The sequence below is a fragment of the Oncorhynchus clarkii genome, chromosome 20 (assembly GCF_045791955.1).
Source record: "Oncorhynchus clarkii lewisi isolate Uvic-CL-2024 chromosome 20, UVic_Ocla_1.0, whole genome shotgun sequence".
NCBI classification, from domain to species: domain Eukaryota; kingdom Metazoa; phylum Chordata; class Actinopteri; order Salmoniformes; family Salmonidae; genus Oncorhynchus; species Oncorhynchus clarkii.
Genome location: NC_092166.1, coordinates 11,234,100 through 11,253,944, shown reverse-complemented (window position 1 = coordinate 11,253,944; position 19,845 = coordinate 11,234,100). Strand labels below are relative to the sequence as shown.

The following is a 19,845-nucleotide window of genomic DNA, read 5'->3' as shown; positions in this document are numbered from 1 at the left end:
CGGAAGCCCTTCCATGGCTTCTGGTTGGGGTATGTACGTACAGTCACTGTGGGGACAACGTCCTCAATGCACTTATTGATAAAGCCAGTGACTGATGTGGTGTATTCCTCAATGTCATCGGAAGAGTCCCGGAACATGTTCAAGTCTGTGATAGTAAAGCAGTCCTGTAGTTTAGCATCTTCGTCATCTGACAATTTTTTTTATATACCAAGTCACGGGTGCTTCCTGTTTTAATTTTTGCTTGTAAGCGGGAATCAGGAGGATAGGGTTGTGGTCGGATTTACCAAATGGAGGGCGAGGGAGAGCTTTGTACGCGTCTCTGTGTGTGGAGTACAGGTGATCTAGAATTTTTTCCCCTCTGGTTGCACATTTAACATGTTGATAGAGATTTGGTAGAACTGATTTAAGTTTCCCTGCATTAAAGTCTCCGGCCTCTAGGAGCGCCGCCTCTGGTTTTCCTGTTTCCTTACACAGCTGACTGAGTGCGGTCTTAGTGCCAGCATCTGTCTGTGGTGGTAAATAAATAGCCACGAAAAGTATAGCTGAGAACTCTCCAGGCAAGTAGTGTGGCCTGCAGTTTATCACAATATACTCTACTTCAGGCGAGCAAAATCTAGAGACTTCCTTAGATTACGTGCAACAGCTGTTGTTTACAAATATGCACAGACCGCCCCCCCCCCCTCGCCCTTTGTGCTGTTCTATCCTGCCGGTGTAGCTGAATATCCATGTCCTCATTCAGCCACGATTCCGTGAAGGACAGGATATTACAGTTTTTGATGTCCCGTTGGTAGGATATTCGTGATCGTACCTCGTCTAGTTTATTGTCCAATGATTGCACGTTGGCGAGTAATATTGACGGTAACGGCAGCTTTCCTAGTTGTCTTCTGCGGGGTCCAGACGAGGCATCCGGCTCTTCGTCCTCTTCCTTTTGCGACCCAGCTTTAACTTCCTGACTGATGTCTTGAGATGTTGCTTCAATATATCCACTGAATTTCGCTTCCTCATGATGCCATCTAGTTTGTGAGGTGCACCAGTCTCTCCTGCAGCGCGGCACCCCCACAACATGATGCTGCCACCCCTGTGCTTCAAGGTTGGGATGGTGTTCTTCGGCTTGCAAGCCTCTTCCTTTTTCCTTCAAACAGAACAATGGTCATTATGGCCAAACAGTTCTATTTTTGTTTCATCAGACCAGAGGACATTTCTCCAAAAAGTACGATCTTTGTCCCCATGTGCAGTTGCAAACCGTAGTCTGGCTTTTTTATGGCGGTTTTGGAGCATTGGCTTTTTCCTTGCTGAGTGGCCTTTCAGGTTATGTCAATACTGGACTTGTTTTACTGTGGATATAGATACTTTTGTGCCTGTTTCCTTCAGCATCTTCACAAGGTCCTTTGCTGTTGTTCTGGGATTGGTTTGCATTTTTCGCACCAAAGCACGTTAATCTCTGGGAGACAGAACGCGTCTCCTTCCTGAGCGGTATGACGGCTGCGTGGTCCCATGGTGTTTATACTTGCGTATTATTGTTCGTACAGATGAACGTGGTACCTTCAGGCGTTTGGAAATTGCTCCCAAGGATGAACCAGACTTGTGGAGGTCTACAATTGTTTTTCTGAGGTCTTGGCTGATTTCTTTTGATTTTCCCATGATGTCAAGCAAAGAGGCACTAAGTTTGAAGGTAGGCCTTGAAATACATCCACAGGTACACCTCCAGTTGAATCAAATGATGTCAATTAGCCTATAAGAAGCTTATAAAGCCATGACATTCTTTTCTGGAATTTTCCAAGGCACAGTCAACTTAGTGTATGTAAACTTCTGACCTACTGGAATTGTGATACAGTGAGTTATAAATGAAATAATCTGTCTGTAAACAATTGTTGAAAAAACGGCTTGTGTCATGCACAAAGTAGATGTCCTAACCGACTTGCCAAAACAATAGTTTTTTATCAAGAAATGTGTGGAGTGGTTGAAAAACTAGTTTTAATGACTCCATCCTAAGTGTATGTAACCTTCCGACTTCAACTGTATAATATTTCCCAGCATACTCTACGTCAGGGAACTTTTCAGAATGATTTGTTTTACTCTAACATCAGTGTTTATGAATGTACATTGATTGGTTGTATAATTTTATGCTATACAAAGATAAATAACATACAGTTTTCTGAACTAATCTATTCTGTTAGTAATTGGATTTATTGCACCCTATACTGAGATGGTTGTTCCAGTTTAGATGATTGAGGTAGTCTCAGTATTTAATCTTCCCTGCCCTGGAAGTCATTCTGAATGCAGGTTGTTAGATTGTTAGATATCCTAACTCTGGTTGGATTAAATTAGGAATTACTAGGAATGCACGATATATCTGTAAGCTTCACGACTGACATTTGGACCAGCGATGTCAGCCCCATGAGCATGCTGAATGCTGCATGCTCATGATGCAGCATGCTGACAGCACAGTGGGTCAACAAGGTTTTTGTACTGATGAAAGCCTGGTAATGGGGACATATGTAAATGCCAACAAAATATATTTTTGGTCAGTGTGGTGTGTGTGTGTAACCTTTATTTGACTAGGCAAGTCAGTTAAGAACAAATTCTTATTTACAATGACGGCCTACCCCGGCAAAATCCTGACGACGCTATGCCAATTGTGCACCGCCCTAGGGGACTCCCAATCACGGCCGGATGTGATACAGCCTGGATTCGAACCAGGGACTGTAGTGACGCCTCTTGCACTGAGATGCAGTGCCTTAGACCCCTGCGTCCATGTGTGTGTTAACTATTTAACTGTACTAGAATGCTTAAAAGGCCGCAAAAAAAATGTAATATCAGTTATCGGTATTGGTTGTTTTTTTTGGCAAGGAAAATATCAGATATCGGTATCGGCCAAAAATGTAATATCGGCCGGTGTGAAGCGTAGAGAGGATCTCATAGCAAATATTGTTGAAGTGTTGTGGTTGTATGTTCACATGCCTCATCTAAAGCCTCTTCTTTTGGGGTACTGCTATAGGCCACCAAGTGCTAACAGTCAGTATTTGGATAATATGTGGGAAATGCTTGATAGTATATGTGTTGTTAATAGAGAGGTCTATTTTCTGGCTGACCTGAACATTGACCTGAACATTGACTGGTTAGCAGCTAGCTGTCCTCTCAATAAGAAGCTTCTAACTGTGACTGATGTAATATGTCTGTAATATGACACAGGGTATCACTCAACCAACTGAACTGTATACCAATCGTGTTGGATCTATGACATCCACTTGTATTGATCATATCTTCACAAATGCTGCAGAGCTTTGCTCCAAATCAATACCAGTTCCCATTGGCAGAAGTGACCATAACATTGTGGAAATAACACGGAAAGCAAAAGTGCCAAAGGTTGGGCCTAAAGTAATTTCTAAGTGATCATACAAAATATCTTATTTGTTGAAGGTGTAAAACGTGTGATGTGTAAGAGGAAGTGAATCCAAATGCAGCATTGGAAGTATTTGTTAAAGAATTCATGCCAATTGTTGACAAGCTCCTGTTAATTCTGTTAAGAATGAACTGTAAGAACTGTTAGAGCCCTCTGGATTGATGATAACTGTGATAATGGCTATGGAGGAAAAGCCTACCGTTTTACGGTCCCCTAACCAATTGTGCTATTGTTTGTGTTTCTTTGCGTTATTTGAAACTTATTTTGAACATAATGTGTCTGACTCCGTTTCTTATGACTGAAAAGAGCTTCTAGATATCAGGACAGCGATTAGTCACCTTGTACTGGAAGAAGATTTTTTCTTTAACGAGTTGGACGCAAAGGATTTACTTCAGACACCCGACAAGGCATTCGCATGAAAAAGACATGGCGATGTGGGGGACGTAGGTCTGGGTGCTTTGTAAGGATCCTATGGCGAGTGGGTAATCTGCCTTTACCATCGGTCCTATTAGCCAACGTACAATCATTGGATAACAAAATAGACAAACTACGAGCATGTATATCCTACCAACGGGACATTAAAAACTGTAATATCTTGTTTCACAGAGTCGTGACTGAACGTCGACATGAAAAACATACAGCTGGCGGGTTTTACCCTTTTTCGGCAGTATAGAACAGCCGCCTCTGGTAAGACAAAGGGAGAAAAGGGTGGTGGCTGATTTCGTGCAGAGCTGGTGCACAACATCTAAGGATGTCTCAAGATTTTGCTCGCCTGAGGTAGAGTATCTCATGATAAGCTGTAGACCACACTATTTACCAAGAGAGTTTTCATCTATATTCTTCGTAGCTGTCTATTTGAGTGCTACCGACCACGTCTGTAGCCATGAAGTGCTTTGAAAGGCTGGTCATGGCTCACATCGGCACCATTATCCCAGAAACCATCGACCCACTACAATTTGCATACCGCACCAACAGATCCACAGATGATGCAATCTCTATTGCATTCCACACTGCCCTTTCCCACCTGGACAAAAGGAACACCTATGTGAGAATGCTATTCATTGACTACAGCTCAGCGTTCAACACCATAGTGCCCTCAAAGCTCATCACTAAGCTAAGGACCCTGGGACTATACACCTCCCTCAAAAGGTTCTACAGCTGCACCATCGAGAGCATCCTGACTAGCTGCATTACTGCCTGGTATGGCAACTACTCAGCTTTCGACCGCAAGGCACTACAGAGGGTAGTGCGTACGACCCAGTACATCACTGGGGCCAAGCTTCCTGCCATCCAGGACCTCTATACCAGGCGATGTCAGAGGTACCGGAGCACCAAGTCTAGGTCCAAAATACTTCTTAACAGCTTCTAGCCCCAAGCCATAAGAATCCTGAACAGATAATCAAATGGCTACCCAGGCGATTAGCCTTGCCCCCCCCCCCCCCCCCCCCCCCCCCCCCCCAGTTACCTTGGGCTGTTGTTACTCTTCTCTACAAATGATTTGCCACAAAGCCAGAGAGCTCACTGAAATTATAAATAAGGAGTTACAGTCAGTATCAGAATGGGTGATTAATAATAAACTGGTCTTAAATACAACTAAAACTAAAAACCATTGTCTTTTGTTCAAAACATTCTCTAAGCTCTAAACCTCAACTGGAGATAAAGGGTGTGACCATTTAGCAAGTTGAGGAAGCTGAACAATGACATTGGATGGTCAATTAGGGCGGCACACAATTGACCCAGGGTCGTCCGGGTTTGACCGGTGTCGGCCGTCATCGTAAATAAGAATTTGTTCTTAACTGACTTGCCTAGTTAAATAAAGGTTCAATTAAAAAATATATTTGACAAATCATGGTTAAGTCATATTGACAAAGTTGTTGTAAAGATGGGGAGGGGTGACACAAAAATCAACTGTGCTAGTTCTTCAGGCTCTGGTCTTGTCCCATCTTGATTACTGTCCAGTAACATGGTCAAGTGCAGTAAAGAAAGACGCAGCAAAGCTGCAGCTGGCTCAAAACAGAGCAACACACCTTGCCCTTAACTGCACACACAGAACTAACATCAACAACATGCATGCCAGTCTTTCCTGGTTGAAGGTTGACGATAGATGAATTTAATGATCTGCATAAACAAATAACATTAAGCTCAGACATCCATACATACCTCACAAGACATGCCACCAGGGGTCTCTTCACAGTCCTCAAGTCAAAAACCGAATTCACAGCAATGCACAGTATTATACAGAGCCATGATCACATGGAACTCCCATCTCCAATTACTCAAGAAAACAGCAAAATGACCTTTAAAAAAAGACATCTCATGAAATGGCGGGGACTGTGAGGGGACACATACCCCCAAACACGCACACACAGACACACAGACACACAGACACACAGACACACAGACACACACATACACCCACACAGACACACAGACACACACAGACACACAGACACACAGACACACACATACACCCACACAGACACACAGACACACAGGCACACACAGACACACAGACACACAGACACACTTTAACACACACATTTTTGTTGTTGTTGTTGTTGTATTGTTAGTATTCATTTTTGGTTGTATTGTTTGTATATTGTTGTATTTTAAATGTGTGTGACTGTCCTTGCCTATCAGTGTATCAGTGTTTTGTTACTTGTCATGTTTTGTGTTTTTTTGTGGACCCCAGGAAGAATAGCTGCTACCTCTGCAAAAGCTAACGGGGATCCAAATAAACAAATAAATAAATTACCATTCAGAAGATCGATAGGAGCAGAGCTTTTTATCATGACTTAAATCTGAAGAGGCTGTGGACCCGATCAGCATGTTACTCTGTCAAGCCAAAAAAAACTATCATAGGCCTTACCTATACATCAATCATTGTGGATATACTTTATGTGAACTGTTATGTATTGAGTTTACATGCCCAGCTACAAGGAGTTAATGGGGGTGTGGTTTCAGGGTCACAGTTGACACTGTTGTGAAGTGATCTTACCTGACGTGTAAATGTTATATTGATCCAAATTTCTTAGGAAAAACCATTAAAAGTTTGTCTTCAGCTGTCCTTTCTACTACTTGAGAGATGTTACTGCTCCAGCAGTTGGTGAGTCTGGTGGGGCAGAAGAAGGAGTCATTTCAGTGGAGCTTCCGAGGGGAAGCTGTGAGTCAGCTGGGATGGCTTTATCTGGTTATAACAGAGAGCAGCTGGTTGTAATCAGGTTACATGACGTCTTCGCAGCCAGAAAAACAGTTTACAACCAGAAAATGACATCAATAAGACATCATGTGCAATATTTTGCTTGCTGGGTTACTTGTGCAGGTTATAAAAGACCCACATCTTAGTTCATAGTACAAGAATCAGACTGTAATTCAATCGTTGCACATAACTGTATTTCTGCACTGGGCTTTCAGAAGTGAGTTTTTCAAAGGCTTTAAAAATAAGGTTCAAAAGCTCCACAAAAGGACTCATGAGGCCAATGTATATAAAAAAACAAACTGAAAACTGTAGGAATTACATTTTTATCTGAATTTCTCCCTCAGTCCAGATGTTCTTGAGCTCAGAGTCGACAGCCAACCATAACTGCCCTGCAGGGCCGGCGCCAGAACAAATCAGTTGGACAGGAATTTGATTTCTATAGGCGGGCCCATGTTTTTCACGGGACCTCCTGTTGGTAACGGGTGTTAGAATAAAAACCATAGACCAGGGTACCCCAACTGGCGGCCCACGCGGGATGAATTTGGCCCGCGGGTGGTTTTATTTGTTTGTTTGTTTGTTTTTTCGTGGTTGGACAAATAATACACATATGATCGTATACAAATGGAAGCAATGTTTACTTACGGTCAATTTTCAGTCTACAAATGATTTGTAATTATGTTCCTGCCCCCCGACCATCTACTCAAGAAAAAAGTGTCCGTGGCTGAATCTAGTTGATGATCCCTGCTATAGAAGTTTGGAGAATCTTACAATTTAACCTACCATGCCAGATATGATTAAACTGCATGAACAAAAGTATGTGGACACCTGCTCGTCGAACATCTCATTCCAAAATCATGGGCATTAATATGGAGTTGATCCCCCCTTTGCTGCTGTAACAGCCTCCACTCTTCTGGGAAGGCTTTCTACTAGATTTTGGAACATTGCTGCAGGGTCTTGCTTCCATTCAGCCACAAGAGCATTAGCGAGGTCGGGCACTGATGTTGGGTGAAATGGCCTGGTTCATAGTTTGCATTCCAATTCATCCCAGGTGTTCGATGGGGTTGAGGTCAGGGCTCTGTGCAGACCAGTCAAGTTTTTCCACACCGATCTCGACAAACCATTTCTGTATGGACCTCGCTTTGTGCACAGGGCCATTGTCATGCTGAAACAGGAAAGGGCCTTCGCCAAACTGTTTCCACAGTTGGAAGCACAGAATTGTCTAGAATGTCATTGTATGCTGTAGCATTAAGATTTTCTTTCACTGGAAATAAGGGGCCCGAACCATTAAAAACATCCCCAGACCATTATTCCTCCTCCACCAAACTATCCAGTTGGCACTATGCACTGGGGCAGGTAGTGTTTTCCTGGCATCTGCCAAACCCAGATTCATCCATCGGACTGCCAGATGGGGAAGCATGATTCATCACTCCGGAGAACGCGTTTCCACTACTCCAATGGAGTCCAATGGAGGTGAGCTTTACACCACTCCAGCCGACGCTTCTGTGGTGCTGTTTGCCATCGACCATGGAAACCCATTTCAAAACCGTTCTTGTGCTGACGTTGCTTCCAGAGATGATTTTTATACGCTACTCACTTCAGCTGTCCCGTTCTATGAGCTTGTGTGGCCTACCACTTCGCGGTTGAGCCGTTGTTGCTCATAGACGTTTCCACTTCACAATAACATAGCTTACAGTTGACCAGGGCAGCTTTAGCTTGGCAGAAATTTGACGATCTGACTTGTTGGAAAGGCGGCATCCTATGATGGTGCCACGTTGAAAGTCACTGAGCTCGTTAGTAAGTCCATTCTACTGTCAATGTTTGTGTATAGAGATTGCATGGCTGTGTACTCTGTTTTATACACCTGTCAGCAACGGGTGTGGTCGGAAATAGCCACATCCACTAAAGGAGTGGCCGCATACTTTTGTATATACAGTGCATTCGGAAAGTATTCAGACCCCTTGACTTTTTCCACATTTTGTTACATTACAACCTTTTCTAAAAATGTATTAAATTGTTGTTTTTTCCTGATCAATTTACACACAATACCCCATAATGACAAAGCAGAAACAACCTTTATTTGACTAGGCAAGTCAGTTCAGAAAAAAATCTTAAATGGAAGAACTAGAGCTGGCCGCCTGGCGAAACTGAAAGGTCTTACCAAAGACTGAATGTTCCTGAGTGGCCGAGTCACATTTTTTACTTTAAATTTTTTGAAAATCAATGGCAAGAGTGGAAAATGGTTGTCTAGCAATGATCAACAACCAATTTAACAGAGCTTGAAGAATTTTGACAAGAATAATGGGCCAATGTTGCACAATCCAGGTGTGAAAAGCTCTTAGAGACTTACCCAGAAAGACTAGCAGCTGTAATCACTGCCAAAGGTGCTTCTACAAAGTATTGACTCAGGGGTGTGAATACTTATGGAAATGAGATATTTCTGTATTTAATTTTCAATAAATGTGCAAACATTTCTAAAAACATGTTTTCACTTCATCATGATGGAGTATTGTGTGTAGCTGGGTGAGAGAAAAATATTTATTTAATCAGTTTTAAATTCAGGCTGTAACACAACAAAATGTGGAATAAGTCTAGGGGTATGACTGCTTTCTGAGGGCACGGTAGCTATTGCCCAACATTTATCCTCCATGGCCTCCTCTCAGTCCTCACATACAAAACCGAACACAAATCTGACAATCAGGAATCTGATCTCCAGCAATGTGTAGTGTAAAGTATAGGGCCGGAGAGCATGGGGAAGGGGAAGAACATAATTTACAGATGTAGGATCTTAATTTAATAACCCTGTTGTGGGAGAACCTTCCTGCAATGCAGAAAATGTAAAACATGTCATGTATTTGAGGTTTAAAAAAGCTGAGGAGATTTGTAATTTCCACTTTAACATTTCAAATTTGCCCTAATGAAAAATATATCAACCAATAGAAAAAGTCCATTAATTACAATCCACATAATAATTCACACTTCCTGTTGCTGCAGGATTATTTTCCTGCTGTAGCGAACTGGCTCAAATTAAGATCCTACATCTGTATAACCAGGACATTGTGTATCTTTTTTAGTCGAAACAGCAGGAAAGGAGTTCAACTGCATTCTGCTTAAAAAATGTCTAACCGTGTCAAATCTTTGTACTTTTTATCACAAGTGCACATCTTGGGAGTGATTCCTCTTGGCACCCGGTGGTGAAATATATATATCCCCATTGCATTTGTACTCTCAAAGTAGTGTTTCCTGTTCTTAAGCCCATGCTGTGACTGCATGGGAAGCACATGGAGCTGGAAGCTTTAGGTATCTGTAAGATGGAACGATATTTGGAAAATAATATGAAAATACTAACAGGCGGTTTGTCCATTATAATGTACTTCACCTCATTTAAGTGAGTGATTTAAATTGACCCTTTTTATTACCTAAAAATAAGCCCTGTGGATTTGGCCGTGAATATGTTCTTCATACTGTTTGTGGCGTATTTGGCCTACAAGTGTGTGTGTGTGGGGGGGGGGGCAATAAATGAGGGGCCTAATATTCCTGAGGGCTATTATGTCAGTATCCGCTATTAGGCCAAGGGTAACAGGTAGCCTAACGGTTAGCCCAGTAACCAAAGGTTCACTGGTTTGAATACCTGGGCCGACAAGGTGAAAAATCTGTCTATGTGCCCTTGAGCAAGGCACTTAATCTAAATTTGCTCCAGGGGTGCTGTAAAACAACACATTTCACTGCACCTATCGGTATGTGACAACAAAACATAAATTAGCGTTTGTGACAGAGCGGTTTCTGTTTTCTTCCCTCAAAATGTCCTACATCTAAGGCCCAGTGCTCTCTATTTTTCCCGTGTTAGATATTTCTGTGTCAAATTGTTCCTGTCCTCTTCCAAGAGTTTTACTCGGAGCTGGAATGATTCCACTTATGGGTGGTGGGAAGTGAATGTTATGTTCCCGACACTTCAGCCTAGGGTTGACTGGGCGTGTTAACAGCATCACCTTGTGGTGAAACAGGGGTCTTTATATTATTTCTACTTGCCTACCAGCACCTTCTCAAAATCAAATCTAAATCTCAGGTAGAAGAGGATGATCCATTGGCTGGTGAAGTCTGAAAAAAAAAACTGTGGAACTACATTTGTTCCTTGATTTTTGTGTTAATGTCTCTTGAAGTAAAGGGTTTGTGTTGTGTGTGACTCAATGACAGAACATAAAGCGTTTTAAGATCAATCAAGTTTATTAGTATTGCTTTTCGCAGGGAGGAGAACCTGAGTACAGTACTACAGTACTTAGCTTTGTAGAAAAGAGATTGATGTAAGGCAGTTAGACACATATTGCAGTATATCTTCACTTGATTATTTTACAACCAAGGCATTAGATGAGAGCAGAACAAGTGTTGGAAATCAATACTCATATACAGTATATTTCTAGAATCCTTAGACACACAGAACCCCCCCCCCCCACACACACACACACCTTATATGAAAACTTCAATCACCCATTAACGCAGTCACTACAAGCAAGAATCTGTACATGAAGTCTATACACTCGTAGCTCATCATCAGTCCATCTTGGAATCATATACTTTTCCAGGTCCCAGGTCAGAATCAAATGCAGAATTCCACATTCTATGGAGTTGTTGAATTTATAAAAGCGTCTGGTGAACAATCAATGGCCGCAGATGACCAGTACGCCCCATGACCCTTGAGTGGCCCTTGGATTTCTGAGCTGGATTGACAGAGAGTAGGTAAAAGGTCAGAGGTCAAATTAAACATCTGTTACATCACAAAGCACAGAGACATAGATGAAATATCCTATTATGTCTCCATGAGAGGAGGTAAACAGTGATCTGTACATCATATGGGTCTGTTAATTGGAGTTTAAGATTATTTACAGGTCAGATAACCTGTATAACATCTAGCTCAGGTTGGCACAAGTAGCTCTGTGGACAGGAGAGATGGTTGTGTGTCTAAAGACACGAGATGTCAACGAGGTACCTTCTTCTTTCAGGACATGTCTCCTGGTCAGCCTCCAATGCAGTGGATGATCCCCTGTCTGTGTCTATGTCCGCCTCTCCGTCTGTGTCTCTGTGTCTGTCTGCGGCAGTGTCTGTGTCAGAGCTGTTCTCACTGCCTAGGGCTGATAGTCTGCTGCTCTCCGGAGTAAGGCCCTCTGGGCTGGGGGACTTACCACTGAGACAGAGGGACACCATGTTAACACACATACTGTACAAACACATACACAATACATACACCTAAAAGCCCACAGACACACACACACACACAACTGGATCGTGTGGTCAGATCATGTGGGAGATGGGGAGTACATCTTGCAATTTCCACGAGAACTCAGGACCCTTTTCAGACACACAAACACACAATCGCCTGATTTCTAGGTCTTCAGACACTGAGAAAGAACAAATCCTCACTTCACTCTCTTCTCCAGGAGCCCAATGTGGGTCTGTCTCTCATCCAGGGCTGTTTTCAAAGAGTCAATCTCTCGCTGTTTCTCCGACAGGTCCCTCTGTAGACGGTGGTTGGTCTCCTCCAGCGTCTCACAGAAAGCCTGTCAGCAAGATTGCCACAATAAACCGAACCTGGATTATGTTCATGAGGCACCAAATGGAAGAAAACTGAATAAAACAGAGAGGAACTACCTAGACTTGTCCAATAAGAAAAGCTCATTTTTGTTTAATGTTAATAACATTTCCTGTCATATGCCCTACTGAACACAACCCTAGTTCTATTTGGCTCAGTTGGTTGAAGTATGCTGCTTGCCACACAATTGTTAAATTATTCACAATTGACATTCCGAGACCATAGCATGGAGCCAGCTAAGTATTTGGTAGGTCTACTATCTTGATAAGATCTCTCTAGCAAAATACATGTGTTCTCAATGAGACTAACCTGGATTATTAAAAGGTTAATGATAATAAAAAAGTACTGTAGAGATAGCTCACCCTGCTCTCCTCCAGGCTGTCAAAGGGGCCTGGCGGGTCATCCAGACAAAGGAACTGTCTGACCGCTTCACTGTGGGGGAAAGGTCAAAGGTCAGAAAGACGACATGGACATCCTCCAATATAATTACGATCTGTGCACTCACTGCAGATACACTCAAGAGTAGTACCAAACACACACGCACACACAAAAGACACACTCTTGATTTCTCTTGAAAACGACATGTGAGACAACCCTAGATAAAATAAAGGGGAAGGGGAAATGCTGAAGTCCACCTGTTGGTGAGATCTCTGTGTGCTATGAGGTTCTGTAGGAAGGCTTGTAGGCCTAACTGTCTCTCCTCCAGAAACTCCATGTCGTAGTTATCCTTGAACCAGCGCTTGGGTGGAAGGGCTAGTCTGAACCTGGGAAATAACTCCTTTAGCTGAGAGAAAAACACAGAGAGAGAGCAGTTCAATATTTTATTCACATAAATTCACACATTTATTGATCTCCTCGTATGATCTCACCAATTTGGCCCTTGATTTGGCACAATTAAATGAGTCACAGGGAGCCACACGCAGAGACAAATACAAAGCACGCCATCTCCATCCAGTTGGCAAATTTGACCATAATTCTATCCTCCTGATTCCTGCTTCCAAGTATTAAATCAGGAAGCAGCAGTGACTCGGTCTAAAAAAAGTGGTCAGATGAAGCAGATGCTAAACTACTGGACTGTTTTGCTATCACAGACTGGACTATGCTCCGGGATTCTTCCCATGGCATTGAGGAGTATACCACCTCAGTCACTGGTTTCATCAATAAGTGCATCGACGAAGTCGCCCCCACAGTGACTGTACGGACATACCCCAACCAGAAGACATGGATTACAGGCAACATTCGCACTGAGCTAAAAGGTAGAGCTGTCACTTTCAAGGAGCGGGACTCTAACCCGGAAGCTTATAAGAAATCCCGCTATTCCCTGAGACGAACCATCAAACAGGAAAAGCATCAATACAGGACTAAGATCGAATGTGGCAGGGCTTGCAAACTATTACAGACTACAAAGGGAAGCACAGCCGAGAACGGGCCAGTGACACAAGCTTACCAGACAAGCTAAAATACTTCCATGCTTGCTTCAAGGCAAGTAACACTGAAACATGCATGAGAGCATCAGCTGTTCCCGGATAACTGTGTGATCACGCTCTCCGCTGCCGATGTGAGTAAAACCTTTAAACAGGTCAACATTCACAAGGCCGCAGGGTCAGACGGATTACCAGGACGTGTACTCCATGTATGCGCTGACCAACTGGCAAGTGTCTTCACTGACATTTTCAACCTCTTCCTGTCCGAGTCTGTAATACCAACATGTTTCAAGCAGACCACCATAGTCCCTGTGCCAAAGAACACTAAGTTAACCTGCCTAAATGACTACCGACCAGTAGCACTCACGTCTGTAGCCATAAAATGCTTTGAAAGGCTGGTCATGGCTCACATCAACACCATTATCCCAGAAACCCAAGACCCACTCCAATTTGCATACCGCCCCAACAGATCACAGATGATGCAATCTTCCATTGAAGAAAAATCTGCCGTTTCCAGCTGCAATAGTAATTTACCAGAATTCTGGTCACATTAGATGTCGAGAGTCTATATACCAGCATTCCTCATGTGGGGGGGCTGTCAGCACTAGCACACTATTTGGGAGACAGAGATACTAGTGAATATCCAACAAACTTAATTCTAGAGCTGACAGAATATGTTTTGAAGTAAAACTATTTCAGGTTTGATGATGAATACTACCTCCAAACGAATGGAACATCGATGGGTTCCACATTCGCTCCGAGTTATGCAAACCTTCATGTGGGTCTTTTTGAAGAACGTTTTGTTAATAATGAAAACGAAAATCCATTTTTGAATAAAGTCCTGAAGTGGTATCGATATATTGACTACATTTTTTGCATATGGGAAGGAACTGAACTGAGCTGAGCTGTCAGATTTTATGGCACTACTCAATGACATTGACCCTAATCTCAAATTCACTATTGAATCCTGGACTTCCTGACAGGCTGTCCCTAGATGGTAAGGGTAGGTAACAACACATCCGCCATGCTGATCCCATTACGGGGTCCCCTCAGGGGTGCGTGCTCAGTCCCCTCCTGTACTCCCTGTTCACGCATGACTGCACGGCCAGGCACGACTCCAACACCATCATTAAGTTTGCCGGTGACACAACAGTGGTAGGCCTGATCACCGACAACGACGAAACAGCCGGAGGTCAGTGACCAGACCGTGTGGTGCCAGTACAACAACCTCTCCCTCAACGTGATCAAGACAAAGGAGATGATTGTGGACAACAGGAAAAGGAGGACCGAGCACACCCCCATTCTCATCGACGAGGCTGCAGTGGAGCAGGTTGAGAGCTTCAAGTTCCTTGGCGTCCACATCACCAACAAACTGTCATGGTCCAAGCAAACCAAGAGGGCTCGACAAAACCTATTCCCCCTTAGGAGACTAAAAAGATTTGGCATGGGTCCTCAGATCCTCAAAAGGTTTTACAGCTGCACCATCGAGAGCATCCTGACGGTTTGCATCACTGCCTGGTATGGCAACTGCTTGCCCTCTGACCGGAAGGCACTACAGGGGGTAGTGTGTACAGCCCAGTGCATCACCGGGGCTAAGCTTCCTGCCATCCAGGAACTCTATCTCAGGTGGTGTCAGAGGAAGGCCCTAAAAAAATTGTCAAAGACTCCAGCCACCCTAGTCATAGACTGTTCTCTCTGCTACCACACAGAAAGCGGTACCGGAGCACCAAGTCTAGGTCCAAAAGACTTCTTAACAGCTTCTAGCCCCAAGCCATAAGAATCCTGAACAGCTAATCAAATGGCTACCCAGACGATTTGCATTGCCCCCCCCCCTCCCCCCTATGCTGCTGCTACTCTCTGTTATTATCTTATCAATGCATAGTCACTTTAATAACTCTACCTACATGTACATATTACCTCAAATACCTCGACACCGGTGCCCCTGCACATTGACTCTGTACCTGTACCCCCTGTATATAGCCCTGCTATTGTTATTTACTGCTGCTCTTTAACTATTTCTTATTCTTATCTCTTACTTTTTTCTGGTATTTTCTTAAAACTGCATTGTTGGTTAAGGGCTGTAAGTAAGCATTTCACTGTAAGGTCTACAACTGTTGTATTCGGCGCATGTGACAAATACAATTGGACTTGATAGAAATAGAATGGCCAGTTCATCCAGTGGAAGGGACTATTCAGAATTGAGCCCTGGTGTCTGCTGCAGAAGCTCACCTTATCGTTGAGTCTGGCGAAGTCTGTGTACCTTCTGAAGATCACCCAGTTCTCTTCCTCATTCCTTCTCACCAAGACTTTATACACCTGCAGTGAAAAATAGACCATGTTATTTTTGTATCATATACTTTATGCCAGGGATCATCAATAGCGACGGAACTATTTTTTCTTGAGCGGATGGTCGGGGGACAGGAACATAATTACATATTACTGAAAATTGAGCGCAAGAAGCCCAAACAGATGTAATGTTTGACTAAAACATCATCATTTGAAACCTTGCTTACATTTGTATATGATGGCATGTCTCCCTATTATGTGTGGGAATACTTGAACAGATATCTGAAATTACTTAAGTGATGATTTCCTGATGTTTTTGCAGTCTTTTATGTCCAACAATAAAAAATTTACAGCGAGGACAAACTATTTTTTTTAATAGAAAACGTGGGGGGCCGAAAACCACTTTGGCCCGTGGGCTGCCAGTTGGGCAACTCTGCTGTATACACACAAAGACATGGATGTAAGTAACCGCAGCCATAACACAATGTTTGTTCAGTTCTGTTAAAGGTATACTCTTATCAGACACTTATTGTATCTCTCAGCACCCCTAATCTTTAGATACTACTTTAGTGAGTGTGTTATAAAACCAAGCCAACTACACACAAAAACACAGTATCTGATGCCATTTAAAATATATATATATATCTCTGAAAAGGAAGATAGAAATTACAAAGCAGCATCAATCTTTCTAAAAGGAGATTGTGGTTGTAAGAATAAAATACAGCTACCCTACCTAACTGAATCACACTCCACAGAGTCACTTCCTTGTGACTGGTTGTCTATCTCTGGTCATTTAACAACACACACACACACACACACACACACACACACACACACACACTATTAGTTCAGCCTTTTCCATGAATGAGAGCACACATGATAGAGGCAGTCACAAAATCGTATGGAATTCAACCAGATTCGATGTTGATTATTAAATGTGCCTCCTATAACTCTTTAAAACAACATGCTGCATACGACAGTAACTACCATTTAATAACTGATGGGAACCTGAAACATGGATGGAACTTTTAAACCAAGTTCCCTGACATCACGTGTGCAGGATTTTTTGTCCCAGCTAAGTACCACCTGCTTCAACTAATTTGTTTAATCAAATAAGTTGTGATCATAGAATTACAATCAATTAATCATATGGGTGACTCCTTACCGTGAACTTTGCCCTCTCTTCCATGACCTCATAGCCCAGCAGGGTAGGGGTGAGGGGCCTCTCCCAACTGTCCCCTGGAGTACCATCCTCCTGGACCGACCCCTGCTCCCCTCCTCTGGATGTCCTGTACCCCTCGGGGCTGGAACACGCCTGGGGGAGGCTCGGACAGGCTACCGTGGCCCCCCAGGACCCAGTGGCCTTCACCCAGGGGGACTTTCCAGGAGGTGAAAAGCCAGAGCTAGAGATAATTCCCAGGGGGGGGGTCCTCTTGGGCCAGGTCGGGGTCCGTTCCATGGGGACAGGCACTGGGACAAAGGGGGTGGCCATCTTACCTCTTTACCTTCTTGAATAATGAAGCAGAGAAACAGGAGCTTGAGTTGTTACATTGTGATCCATTATCTGTTCGAGAGAGAGAGATATTTGGATACTCACATACTGTAGCCTATCCCTGGCTTTTAGAAACGAATTGCTCTGATTTGGAGAAGGAGATGTGGATACTGGACAGATCGGAGAAGATAGTCCGCATGCCTGACAGCTGTAGATGATAAAGAAACTAAGAAATTCCGGTCAGATTCTCTGGAATCACCGACGTATGCATACCAGATGAAGTTCATGGACAGAACATCTGCATTGTCAATCACTCACTTCCCGCATTATCCTAGCGAAACAAGACGGGAAAATGACCCCTTCCGGGCATGGGCAGACGGATACGCTAACGTAAACATGATCATTCCTGCCGAGCATATTAGAAAGTTCAAAATGTGAATATCCGACTCAAATTGGTTTATTTATCACTCGATGCTTTTATTGTAGCCTACTTTGAGTGGTCACAAAATAATTATTAGATCAAAATCATTACACTTTGGCTAACTTTTTTTTTGTTTTTCTCCATTTAGCTAGTTTATGCAAAGACCCTCCCCACTGGGCATACTGTTTGAATTGACGTTGTTTCCACAACAACCAACGTGGAATAGACGTTGAATTACAGTCTGTATCAAGTGGGACAGCTCTGACAATTCACGCCTCTACAGTATGATGCCGCGTTCATATAGAACTAGGAAACTCGCAAATCCCGACATGCCAACTGTTTCTAGCTATACACGTGCCGCGTTCAACGAAACAGCAAGTTTGACAATACCGAGTTTCCTAGTTCCGACTAGCATAAGAACGCGGCATTAGTTTGGAAACTGTAGATGTGTACCAATTTTATTTGGTTCCCTCTCACGTCAGCTAGACATAAACGCGCACTTCTCTTTCACAATCGGTCACAAACAACATTGGAGCAAAATTCCCTTGTAGAGACCCATGTCCTTCAAAGTTATTTGAAAACAATCACGTCATGATACCCAAATATCTAGGAAATTCCCAAATAGATTGGAAAATCTACAATCCGCTTGCTTGAGTTTTCTATCTTGCTCCAGTGTCCTTTCTCAAAAAGCGAAAACATAAACTCTTACAAATGCATCACCAAAATGTATTTGTATACTAGTTTTGGGGGGGATAAACTATCAATGACAAACCAGACATGGATGTGTTTGAGTTAAATGCGGAAGACGCATTTCAGTTGAATGCGTCCAGTAGACAAGACAATGGACCTGATCCGACAGCTCAGAGCTTCTGCTCTTGTCTGTCCATAAGAAACAATTGGATTGGTGGAAGAGGCAGGGCAGGAGCAAGGAAGAGGGTGTGGTCAAGCAAGGCATCCCCCGAGGCTAGATGCTCTAAGGTTTTTATCAGAACGGGCGTAGATTAGTTTCGCCTTTTTCTTTTCCCGGCATGAGTTTGTGGTGTTTACTTTAAAAAAATAAAAATAAATAAAAGATAAAAAACGTCATTAAAATTATAGCTCACAACTGTGCAGGGGGAGAGGGGTGGGGGCGCTAAAGGAGTGCATTCACGTATATCTACACACTTTCATACACACACAATTGATTGTAATTTTTTATTTTTTTTACTGTCCACAATATATTACATATATTTATTGTCTCTCTGTGGTCACAAAAAACGATTGTCGCATGTGGGCGTGTCTAAATCCCTCCATGCCAATTTCCCAGCAAAGGCGTTCAAAGATACCGTAAAGTAAATATATGGGCAGCAAAACCTATATATTTCAACTTGTCTTTTTCGTGTTTTACTTTCATTTTTTGCCGCGTTATTAAATACGATGGTATATATTTGCTACTTGACACGTCAAACCAATTATAGCAAAGTACTTCAGATGGTGCCAGAATGTTGCAGTCCTTTTTGAAGAGTCAATGAGCTTGTTTTAGTGGTAAGGCTGAAGCAACCGAGTGCAGAAGAAAGTCCAGAAGGAAAGCTGGGGAAAGTACATCTGCGCCTGCATTACTTGCTGTTTGGGGTTTTAGGCTGGGTTTCTGTACAACACTTTGTGACATAGGCTGATGTAAGGGCTTTATAAATAAATTTGATTGATTGATTGAGTCGGACAATGATGGCTCAGTGCAACATGGCAGTGTTGCCATTGTTTTATAAAGTGTTTCTTTGTCATTTCGAAATAAACATATCTCAAACCTCCATATTACACACAAACTGTAAATATGTGTGTACATTGTATTTTTAATTGTTTAGCGAGAGAGCCTCATATCACATTAAATTGTACATATCCACATGAATGCGGGTCACATCTTCGGTCAAATTCGCGTGGGTCAAACAAACAACAACTGAACATTGCAGTCGAAACTTCATGACCTTTGATCACATGGTTTTTGTGACGTTCATGAAGTCGATGTAAGGAGCAAATCGGACCGTTTTTATCCCCATAATATA

General features: G+C 42.9%; 1 protein-coding gene across 2 annotated transcripts; it reads right to left on the bottom strand.

Moving 5' to 3' along the window:
• Positions 1-10,804: 10,804 nt before the first annotated feature.
• On the bottom strand, positions 10,805-18,655 carry LOC139377259 (sorting nexin-16-like). Of its 2 annotated transcripts, XM_071120264.1 has the most exons (8): positions 17,491-18,655; positions 17,059-17,401; positions 15,837-15,923; positions 12,819-12,967; positions 12,546-12,615; positions 12,015-12,151; positions 11,584-11,778; positions 10,805-11,314 (listed from the first exon to the last, which is right to left on the bottom strand). In XM_071120264.1, exons 2-8 carry the CDS (start codon positions 17,383-17,385, stop codon positions 11,215-11,217), a joined length of 1,065 nt encoding a protein of 354 aa, XP_070976365.1. In that variant the 5' UTR covers positions 17,386-17,401; positions 17,491-18,655; the 3' UTR covers positions 10,805-11,214. The 2 variants fall into 2 exon arrangements, with proteins under 2 accessions (XP_070976365.1, XP_070976366.1); XM_071120265.1 differs by lacking the exon at positions 17,491-18,655 and having other exon boundaries at positions 17,059-17,463.
• Positions 18,656-19,845: the final 1,190 nt, after the last annotated feature.